This window comes from Cydia strobilella, chromosome 4 (assembly GCF_947568885.1).
Source record: "Cydia strobilella chromosome 4, ilCydStro3.1, whole genome shotgun sequence".
Lineage (NCBI taxonomy): Eukaryota > Metazoa > Arthropoda > Insecta > Lepidoptera > Tortricidae > Cydia > Cydia strobilella.
Window position 1 is genome coordinate 5,315,978 of NC_086044.1, and position 12,015 is coordinate 5,327,992.

General features: G+C 42.6%; 1 protein-coding gene across 3 annotated transcripts in view; it reads right to left on the minus strand.

Annotated features, from left to right (window-relative positions):
* Positions 1 to 531: 531 nt before the first annotated feature.
* LOC134741007 (homeobox protein aristaless-like) overlaps positions 532 to 12,015 on the minus strand; it is a 509,271-nt gene continuing 497,787 nt past the window's right edge. For all 3 annotated transcript variants that reach the window (XM_063673729.1, XM_063673727.1, XM_063673728.1), the window contains 2 exons: positions 3,226 to 3,422; positions 532 to 982 (listed from right to left, as the gene is read on the minus strand). In XM_063673729.1, coding sequence (XP_063529799.1) covers positions 670 to 982; positions 3,226 to 3,422 — 510 coding nt within the window. In that variant the 3' untranslated portion in view covers positions 532 to 669. The remainder of the gene's footprint in view (positions 983 to 3,225; positions 3,423 to 12,015) is intronic.

A 12,015-nucleotide genomic window follows, 5' to 3' on the forward strand; every position in this document is an offset into this window, starting at 1 on the left:
ATATCACCTTTTATATAAATAAAATATTGCTCAAATAATAATAAAACCATTCCTTGTTTGATCCCTTACTAATAATAGTTAATTAACCATAAATATTTAATTGAGACATTAAGGCATTCCTATAAGTATCTTAACATTACAATAAATAACAATAAGGCCTAAAGTGGACGGAGATTCAAGTACACTCTTTACATTAACTTAAAGCCTAGCTAATACTTTTTTCTAAACTTTACATTTAAGACCGATTCACACGCATGTTCGCATAACAATATAATTCCAATTAAAAGAGAGCTCATTTACATTCCAATTACTTTAAGATCAAGTTTTGTGCCTAATTTATTGTCTAAATATGCTGAAAAGTAATGAAAACGAATCACTTTGAATCTGCCACATCGAGCAAAAAAAAAAACAATCGTTTTTTGTTTCATACACACAAATATTCTAATTGATTACTTTTGAGTGTAAGTATTAACGATCTATTCAGCGAACGAAGAGTCACATTTTTCGAAATAAATTTTTAAAATTTAAGATATTATTCTGCATTTTCCACACGAATACATTTCAACAATCTCTGGTTTCCTCCCACCAGCATGTTATACGAACTATAATATATAGCGATTTGTGAATCGATTACCATTGGGTCTTAGCACTGGATCAAAAGTCCTAGTTTCAACTGATCAGATCTGAGTGGTGTCGCTGCCTCAGCATCTCTAACCTAATTTCATGTTCTCTCGCGGCCATTCTTAAAGCTGCTATGCTCGAGCTCCTTCTTTCTACTTCTGGAGCCGTTGGGGGGGATTCACTACCTGGCGAGATAGGAGGCGAAACTGGTGGGGGGTCGGGTGATCTTCTAGGGGGAGCGAGGCCTGCTAGAAGGGAGTGGAATGGAGGGGCAGAGGTGTAGAGGGGGGCGCCGAAGAGTGGGGGTCGGGGGAGGGGTGCGCCGAGGTATTGTGCTCCCAGCATTGGTGTGCTGCCGTATCTGTTGACAAAAAAATTAGATTTTTTTAAATGTAGTGATAGCGATGGTCCGTTGAAGTGGGTTTGAGGATAATTTAAGCCTCATTACAATAAACACGTGATGCGTTTACGTTTAATCATCTTACTACTTACATACATTATTTATAGCGCTACTATTTGCTATCTGATAATGTTAATTACGAAGATAACAAATTAATTACAACAGTAAAATCACTAATAATTTTAATAATCCTCCTAGATACCTTAAATAACCAATTAAGATTACGCCTTTATCAATAATTCTGATAACAATTCATTCAATCGTTTGTCTGTTTTTACAGCGGGTTATCCCGAATGACATCCGCCTGTCGTGTTTATATTGTTCTTTTGATAGTTTAAAATTGTATTTTATAGTCAGACAAATCAATTTTGTCTGTAGAAATAGATGTACAACTCGAAATCACCAGATCGAGATCATCATTTACACCTACAATTTTTTAATTTGCCTTCTTTTTCTTCTAACAAAGTGGTTTGCCCGTCTATATTTGCCATTTGCCGGCTTTGCTTTAATAACTATAAAACAAATTTAGTGTGAGGTAGCATATTAAGTATGACTCACGCTAGACCGGGCCGGGGATCCTATGGAAAGCACCACGTGATCACCGATAAGCCGTCACAGAAAATGACGTGTCGGACGCATCGGCCCGGGCATGGCCCGGTCTAGCGTGAGTCATCCTTTATATGGGATGTCAGTAAGGCAACCCTGTCCGGCCAAAACGAAATATCGACATGTCTGTTATAGAATATAATCTTAACGTATTTATAACATCATTAAACCATAGAGTAACTTATACTAGAGCGGTACTGTCATAGTAAATTTTGTAACCCCAGTAAATTCACTGCCATCTGTCGACACACTTTAAAACTAAAAATGAAGATTTATATAAATACGATAAAATGTATTTAAATATGGATAAATGATTTTTTTCATTTGCATTAATTATATTTTTGATTTTGACCGATGTTCTTTCACTGATATGCGTTAAAATTGTTAAATAACAAACGAAACCGTCAACGCCATCTATACGACAGTAGGCCAAAGCTAGTAGCGCCCTCTGAACGAGAATCAAATTTTCTTGATTTTCGAGGCACATTTTTTCCTTAGACTGTATCCATCTATTACGGAGTTATATCTATCTTTGATTAAACTGATAGCTAACGCGAAGTACGGGACACGTCCGCTATCTTCTTTTATACATATATTGGTAGTTATCTATGATTTTGGAACTGTATATACTAACGGCACTGAATATACAATTGGGAGAGGAGTGGGACAAGGCGATCCACTCTCTCCAAAACGATTTATAGCGGTTCTGGAGGATATTTTCAAGAAAATTGACTGGAATCGAAAAGGAATATGGATATCAAACAAAAAACTAACGCATTTGAGATTTGCTGATGACATAGCCATCTTTAGTGAATCAGCAAAAGACATGGAAAAAATGCTACAAGAACTGGACTTTGAAAGCAAAAAAATTGGCCTGCACATGAATGCATCTATAACTAAAATCATGTCAAACTACAACAAGAAGACTATCAAAATCGAGGAAAAACTCATAGATTATGTGGAAGACTATGTATATCTGGGAAAATTAGTATCTTTCGCAACAACCAGTAATGAAAATGAAATTGATAGAAGAATAAACACAACCTGGAAGAAATACTGGGCACAAAAATAAATTCTCAAAGGCAATTACAATCTTAACATGAAAAAGATCTTATGATCTTGCACTCTTCGGACTCTTCCATTCTTCCAAGTCTGATATATGCATGCCAAACATGGGTTTACACGGAAAGGACAAAGAACATAATTCTATCTTGCCAGCATGCAATGGAAAGAAGTATTTTAAATTTAAGAAAAACAAGAAATATAGACATCCGCAAGAGAACAAAGATAACAGATGCCATGCAGTTTAGTTTGAAACAAAAGTGGAGGTGGGCAGGCCATATAGCAAGATATCAAGATCAAAGGTGGACAAATCTTGTAACAAAATGGACAGGCCCAGCTGGAAAAAGAAGAGCGGGAAGGCAAAGAAAAAGATGGGCAGATGACATCGTACAGGCTGCGGGAAAAAAATGGATGGATGTTGCCACCGACAAAGAGAGGTGGAGACAGATGGAGGAGGCTTATACCCTTGGGGACCACTAACGTGGGATGTGGGATAAAGGTAAATGATAATAATAATACTAACGGTTGAGACTTACCTAAAAGACGCCAGCGCATTGGTGTCAAAAGGCTTCCTGAAGCCAAACCCCAGTTGCGAGAAGGGGTTGGGCATGGACGCCACCACAGAAGGGGGAGGGGCGCCCCCCGCGCCTCCAAGATAGGGGTTGTAGGGATGCGCCTGCGGCCCTACTTTCTCTTGCTTCCGCCATTTTGCTCTGCGGTTTTGGAACCATACCTGTAACAAGATAATATGTGTTTATTGAGCTATACATCTTTATATTTTCCCTAAAGTGCTGTAAAGTGAGTCAGATGGGTCTCTATTGTTTCCCATATAGTTTTAAGTCATAATGTATTGTTTGTCCACATTTTCGTTAGTCATAATTTAGTTTTTCTCAGAAACGCGTAACTTTTCAGGATTGCCATAAAACAAACCTAACCTATCTATAGGATAACCTGAGGAAAATCCTGAAAAGTTAACGGTTTCAGAATTAATGATAACCTAACAATCGTTACATAATGACTTTCAATAATTACCTATGTCAAACAAAGGGGCCTCCAGTTTATTAATATAGGGGCCAAAATTAAACGGTTCGGTTATGATAGCTAAATATTCAAACATATCTGGACAGAGGCACGTTTAGATATTTGTGAGTATATTGGCCGCTCCGATATTTTTGAAGGCGACGTAATTTGGTTTGTACATAATGCGAAACAGTATTAGGTACTGTGTTTATTTCTCGCTACATAAAAAAATCCATTTATTCGATTTTAATTAAAAGTTTGATCAACGCTTAATTCATTTTAATGAGGTAGTGTATAAACGGCTTAAATGTTAATTAACAGATGTTTTAAATTGAATACCTTTTAATAAAGTAGGTAGGTATATCGAATGGTTACAGGATAAAATAAAATTGGTTTAACAATTAGCGTTTATTATGCTAATTTAATTATCACATAAAGAAAGAGCTCATTTAATATGAAAATTATCTTTCAAAAAGAGACAAAGGAGATAATTTGATTTCAATTTTCATATTTTAGCAATTTTGCTAGTTGAATCCTACAGGAATAGCCCCCTCGCTATCTAATTCTTTAATTTGGTACAAGTTATTTGTGTCACTGAGGGCTGGCGGGGCGGCGACGCGACAGCGGCTGAAACCCTAATGCTCCGCAAAATTTTATATGCCTAACGCCATAACGCCTAGGCCACGCCACCTGGTCACGACGGCGACACCCAACCCAATTTCTCTAAGTTTCAACTGCTTGAAGAAACAATTGGTCAGTAGGTCTGAGCTGAGAATCGAATCCACGACCCCCGGATTGAGAATCACACGCTTGAACGACTTGTAGTTTTTTTACTTCAATTATCAATAAATCCTAATAAAGCCTGATTAAAAACCATACACCAATATCCCCTACAAGTATTACATATTTATGAGTCAAAATTATACGAAACAGTACCGTCATTATGTAAACTGTTATTTTATGGCAATTTAAATTAATTCACTTATGATAAATGCGTACGAGTATAAACTGTTAAACGCGTTTCTGTAAGTCCACTATAAACTTTTCAAAACTCCTATTATGCAGAGTTTATTTATTGGAAAATCAACCCTGTACAACTAACTTTAAGGTTTTGATTTCAATGCATAAAGAATATTATATAGGAGTTGGAAATGTTCGCAGTTAAAATGTCGATGTGGTTTTAGCGGATGCTGTGCTAAACAAGAAATTCAGCTTTGTTCTCTCGCTAAATTTTCCACCTTATTTCTTCAGTATCAAGGTTAGATTTTCTTTGGGTGGGGGTAGAAAAAACAATGGCCGATATTATAAATATGACTTCATACGGTGTTGAAGCCCGCGAATGTATAAATGTTGTAATTGGTTGTGTGTGGAATGCGCTACAAAAAATCCCCGCCGTAATGGTCCTTCACCCTTTGACCGCCAAACACGGCCACAGACAAGCACGGTTACAGTGCAATATTAACATTCATGCTTTACAATAAGGTGTATGATGGCGTGGCGATCAAGGGGTTAACATAGTAAGACCAAAGAATAAATAATAGTACTAGGTACAGAAGGTTCACTCTCTAACAAAACGCGTTTATTACGACAGATATGACCGCAAATTAAAATTTTGGATAATTTGCAGTTTAAATACTAAGCATGATTAATTAAAGCTTTAAACACTTAGCAAAAAAGTAACCTGAAGGTTTTTTTTTAGACCACGACGGTGGCAAACAAGCATACGGCCCGCCTGATGGTAAGCAGTCAGCGTAGCCTATGGACGCCTGCAACACCAGAGGTATTAAATGCGCGTTGCCGACCCTTTAAAAACCTGTACACTCCTTTTTTGAAGAACCCCATACTGTAGCCCTTCGGGAAAACCTCGGCAGGGAGCTCATTCCACAGCCGAAGCGTACGCGGGAGGAAATTCCTCTTAAACCGCACAGTACGCGACCATTTAGGTGCTAGGGTGTGAGGATGAACGCCCTGCTGATGGCGAGCGGTGGGGTGATATAAAGCGGCCGTTGGCATCATGTCAAACAATTCTTCAGAGCACAGCCCATTGTACAGGCGGTAGAACACACACAAGGAGGCAAAGTCTCTCCTTAGACTTAAAGGTTCAATACCGCTTGTGAGTTTGGGATCGTCGACAATTCGTACAGCGCGCCTGTGGACCGAGTCGAAGGGACCGATTATGTATAATCAAGAAAATATTTAGCTTATGTTCTAAACATATATATAGTGGTTATCATTCAACCAAATAAAGTTGCAACGATAATAATGTTTAATGCACAAAATTATAATATATCTAATACATATAATAATGGACGATAAATAATAGTCCTCATATTTTCATAAACTTTTTTACACATATTTACGAGTACAAAATACATCATAACAGAACATCGAATCAGTAGTAATGGGCATCGTTTAAAACCGCTTGTTGTCTAAATTGGGCCATCAGTGGTGATCGTTACATCTGACTCCTGACTTTCTTGGGCACGTAAAATGATGCTCAGTCAAGTATGCCTTTATTTTTGTACGAAAAAAAATGAATTTAGAAAAAAAATACTGGTTGAAATTGTAATTGTATTTACAAGAACCAAGGCTCTTTAGTTGAAGTATAAATTTGGAGGTAGTAATAACGGGTTGTTAGTTTGGCTATACGTTTTTAAAACTCGCCTTTTTCGGTCTCTTAGGCCTTAGGAAGGCAGCTGGGCTATAACCGCGAAAAGAAGTTCGCAAATTGCGGGTATCTTTCTCCGTCACTCTAATTACGCCCTCATTGGAGTAAAAGAGTAAGATCCCCGCAATTTGCGAATTTCGGTTTTCGCGGTAGGCCCTCTGGTTGGTAGCATCGTCACTTGTTTTGCTATTAATAAATGCTATTCATGGACAATACAACTAAAAGCTACAAAACCCTTTATTTTTGACTTGCGCCATTTCCTTATTCAGAGGTTCGCATATCCTGTTGCTCCTAAGGGGAGCTGGTCCTTCGAACCGGACCGGCTCAGGATTTAACGGTCTCCTAGCCTAGTCGGTAGTGACTCTGCCCGCGATGCGGGAGGTCCTGGGTTCGAGTCCCGGTAAGGGCATTTATTTGTGTGTTTATCACGAACAATTATTTCTGAGTTATGGATGTTAATTATGTATTTATCTATATAAGGTACCGTATCGTCGCCTAGTAGACATAGGACAAGCTTTGCCTAGTTTGGGGTTAGGTCTTTTTTTTTTTTTTTTTTTTATGTGATGTTCAGCAAACGAGCAGACGAGCCGCCTGATGGGAAGCAGTCATCGTCGCCCATGGACGTAAGCAACATCACAGGAGCCACTTAAGCATTGCCGACCCTTGAGAACCCTAAATACCCGCTTCTTGAAGAATCCCATGTCGTAGCACAAAGGAAATACCTCAGGAGGCAACTCATTCCACATTCTGCACGTTCTAGGAAGAAACGAGCGGGATGCCCGCTTATTCATGGTGTGCCATGTGTCTAAGAAGTGAGGATGAGCTTTGCTCCTTTGGCGGGAGGTGCGGTGATAGAAACGAGACGATGGCACCAGATCAAAAAGTTCTTCGGAACATTCCCCATTGTACAGACGGTAGAACATGCAAAGAGAGCCAACGTCTCTCCGAAGACTAAGAGGTTCTAAGCCGTCAGTAAGTTCGGAATTGCCGACAATACGAACTGCCCGACGTTGGATGGAGTCAAGGGGAAGGAGCTGGTATTGTGGAGCGCCAGACCAGAGATGAGAACAGTACTCCATATGGGGTCGAACCTGCGCTTTATATAACAAAAGTCGGTGACCCGGTGTGAAGTACTGTTTGGCTCTGTTAAGCACCCCAAGCTTTTTGGAGGCCAGTTTGGCTTTTTGTTCCAGATGACTACGAAACTGGACTTCGTTCGTAATGTCGACACCAAGTATCCCGATACTTTTAGCGGTGGTAAGGGGAATGCCCTGAAACTTTGGCGCCGTGACAAATGGGGTTTTTTTGGCGGAGAACGCGCAGACTTGTGTCTTACTGGGGTTGAACTGGACGAGGTTACGTCTACCCCATTCGGAGGCCTGTTCAAGGGACGTCTCGATCTCAGACACAAGTCGCATCCTGCACTCCGACACCTGCTCAGGGGGGGCGTTTGCACGACCTGTATAACAGCTATCGCCAGTGCTGTCGTCTGCATAGCAATGAATATTGTTAGTTAATAACATATCATTGATATGCAGAAGGAACAGGGTAGGCGATAGTACAGATCCTTGGGGTACTCCAGCGTTTATAGGCTTATAATCCGAGCATATTCCGTCAGTGACGACTAAAATGCTACGCCCAGATAGAAAGCTGGAGACCCATGTGCACAACCCCTTAGGAAGCCCGTACGAGGGAAGTTTGGAAAGAAGTGCCTTATGCCAAACCCTATCGAAGGCCTTTGCGATATCCAGGCTAACAGCCAGTGCCTCTCCCTTGCTCTCTATGGCGGTGGCCCATCGGTGAGTGAGGTAAACAAGAAGGTCTCCCGCGCCGCGACCACGGCGAAACCCGTATTGCCGGTCGCTAATTAGCTGGTGGTCTTCGAGGTACTTAAGGAGCTGGTTGTTTACCACACGCTCCATTACTTTAGAGAGCAGGGAGGTGATCGCAATAGGCCGATAGTTGGAAGGGTCGGTACGGTCACCCTTTTTTGGTATAGGGTGAACCCAGGCAATCTTCCAGGAAGACGGGAATTTCCCTGAGCGGTATGAGAGCGAGAATAGTCGCGTCAGAACCGGAGTCAACTCTGGAGCGCACGTTTTTAGCACAACAGCAGGAATACCGTCTGACCCACTGGACTTCTTGACGTCGAGGGCAAAGAGTGCACGCCTTACTGCGCTTTGCGTAAAGCGCACCTCGGGCATGGAGTACTCGCATTGCGGAATAGTGGGAGGTGAATTGCCCCCGTCGTCCAGTGTTGAATTCGACGCAAATAGAGAGCATAGAAGGTCTGCTTTCTCTTTTGCGGAATGAGCCAGTGAGTCATCGGGTTTGTGCAAAGATGGCAAGGAAACCCTGCAGAAGTTCCCCTGAACAGCTTTGGCGAGAGACCAGAAAGTTCGGGACCCAGAGGGTTGACTGACTAGTCTCTCACCAATTCTGCGGGTGTGTTCATACTTGGCTGCAGCAATTCGCTTCTTACAAGACCTAGTAGCAGCATTAAGTCGCTTCTTCAATTCGGAACAGTTACGATCGTTGACCTGACGCGCAGCAGCCCAAGCTTGGTAAGCTTCTTCCTTTGATTTACGGGCTTCAGCGCACGCTCTATCAAACCAGGGCTGAGAACGATTGCCAACACGAACTAATGTGCTAGGAACGAAGCATTCCATACCTTGCAGGATCGTGTCAGCAACGAACTTCGCACAGTTGTCAAGATCATCCAAAGAGAAGTAGAGCTGCCCCCAAGGGTAGGACGCATAAAACTCCCGCAGTCCATCCCAATCCGCCGATCCATAGTGCCAGACACGGCGCAACCCAGGAGGTCGAGATTGCCCTGTCCGCTCCGTGGTGGCAACAGAACGCACCAAGCAATGGTCTGACGAACCCAAGGGTGCGAGACGGTATACCTGGTGGCGTTCTGGATGCGAGGTCAGCAGTAGGTCCAAGAGAGCAGGGGTATGACCTTCAATGTCCGGAATTCTAGTGGGACCATCGACTAGTTGTGAGAGATCATACGCTGCAGCAAAACTGTGAACAGCTCTCCCGGCGTAGTCAGTGCGCACTGACCCTAACCACTCGCTGTGGTGCGCGTTGAAGTCGCCGAGGATTACTAACTCCGCCGAGGGAAGCCGCTCGAGAACTTCGCTTAGTCCCACTTGGATACGCTCCAGCAGACGATTGGTTTCCGAGTCTCCGCTGTGAGATCTGTATAAGCACACATAGATACGGACGTGGCCACCGTAATCTACGCGCGCCCAAATAAGTGACAGATCTCTATCTTCAAGACTGCCCAAACGACGACAGCAGATATCGTCCCGGACAAATATGCACACCCCAGCCCGTGACACGAACTTGTGTTCGAGGCTGTATCCAGGGTACATAAGGTAAGAGATGTCGGCCGGGGTAGATATCTGTGTCTCCGTCAAGAAAAGCAAGGCTGGCTTGTCTGTCTCAAGGTGGTGATGGACGGAATTGAGGTTGGAGTGGAGTCCTCTGACGTTACAAAAATCCGCAGTGAGTGTGGAAAACGAAGCCGCTGTATTACGGTTTTTCTTGTTTCGTCTTTTTTTCATATTTGGAATGAGCGGGTAATAAAGGGAGAAAAGAGGATCAACCAAAATACCCACAGTCACAAGGTCACAGGCAGGGCCAATCCTCACCTGGGCACAACAGGTAGAGTGATTCCCTGGCACGGGGGACGGAAGGGCCCCCGGTCCGACCCGTGGTCAAGCGCTACGTTCCACTCCGGTTTCCCATTCCGGCGCAGCGACCAACACACAGGCTTTTTTCACTGGCGGCAGGACAGCCTCCCCAGCAGGGACGGCCGGGGTTCGGGTCCTCTACGAACCAGCGGGCGGCCAGCGGACAACCGTTTCACCGGGTCTCCCTGGCCCCCGCGCCAAGGAAGCACGCCTGAAGCAGCAGTGCAAGGTAACAGGCCTCAACAGACCAAGGGCTGCCGGAACTTTAGTTGATCGGGTACGAGGGGGCTGGATTTCGCGCACTCAACCGGAACACATCAGCAGGGAAGGATGCTTTGCGGCCAACTACAACGCGAAGGTGGTTGCTATCCAGACGAACCCTTTGGACTGTAATGATCGTCCTCTTTAGGACTCTACCACCAGCTTATGTACAGTGATTTGAAATTACGTGGGGCCACTGACAAACCCCACTACCCGAAGGAATTGTGTTGACCATTTAGCACTACCCGGGGGCCACGTGTAGGGTATCTAGAGTCAAGAAGCACATGTGCTTCGCCTACGGACGCAGTCAACAATAACCCCCAAAAGGTCTGTGTAAGATTGTCCCCGAATATTTATTTATTTATACAATATGCCAAGTGGCCAGGGGCCCATTTCTCGAACGGTATTAGACTAATATTATTAGTCCACGAACTGTCAAGTCGTATGGCTTACCATGGCAACACACTAATAATACCTATTATACTAATACTTACCGTACGAAAAATGGGTCCCAGTGAGCCAAGTGGTATGGGTTCCTAACTATGAAGCATCCTCACGTTTTTCTATTATTAACGAATGCGAACGGCCACAAAAGTTACGTTCAGCGAATGCGTGATCTTAAGGGCTCGCAAGCCATTAAGGTAATGCGTTGTTAAGCCATTACAGCCGGCACCTGGACTTTTTGCGCAGCATTCCGCACAATTACAAGCAAGTTGAGCAGTTAGCCGCGTTTCCGGACAAATTAACTTGTACGTAGGATTGCTGGATCGCTAAAGAATACTGTTAGGGCTTGGGGATTTTACACACTGTGAGTCTTCGTGGAGAAACGCGCGTTTGACAGCCGCGCAATTTCAATCAGACACCGGCAGTAGGTATACGTTGATGATTCTCCTGACCGATTTGGCCATGGAATCCTGATATTATTTTGTCCGCTTATGCTTATGACAATATAGAATTAACCTCTGATTAAACTTCTTTAAGTAAGATGTACTTAAAAGTTTAATCATTTAATGCACCTTTGGAAATTCGGCTAAAAGCTAAAGCAAATGAAAACGAATTTCGATATATTCATTTTCATTTGCTTTAGCTTTTACAGCCTTTATAAAAAATGGTCGTGATTGTGTCGTCCACCTTCCATTATTTAACAAAACTACTTATCCTATAAATTTATTTGTATGCCTCATTTGAATGTTATGCTATTGTTTAAACAGCTACGGCCATTGCTATTTAAATACAGTTAAATAATACATTTTAAGGATATCACTTATCCTAAGTATTCTTTCAGGCATGATAATTGGAATTTAGTCTAAAAATTTGCACAAAATAAATAGTTCCCGAAGGTCTGATGACCATTTAAAGGCAAATAAGTTGAAAATAAACGATGTTAATGTAGAATGGAACCTAAAGCAGCAGGGGTGCGAAACTCCTCGCTTCGGGCAAACTCGGCTCCGTTCGGCTCAGCATTGCTCGCAGCAATTATTAGGGTTGTCACAACTTGACGTCCCTTTGCATGCACAACCACAGATAAGATAATGACTTGAATTTTGACAACCCTAAATAGCCGAAAGGCATAGTGCCATATATTAGAAAGGGACAGCAAACTTCGGTTTTGTAGGAAGTTTCCTTTCTGTACGGTAGTACTATTATTTATTCTGTGCCTAAAGTAAGGACGCTGA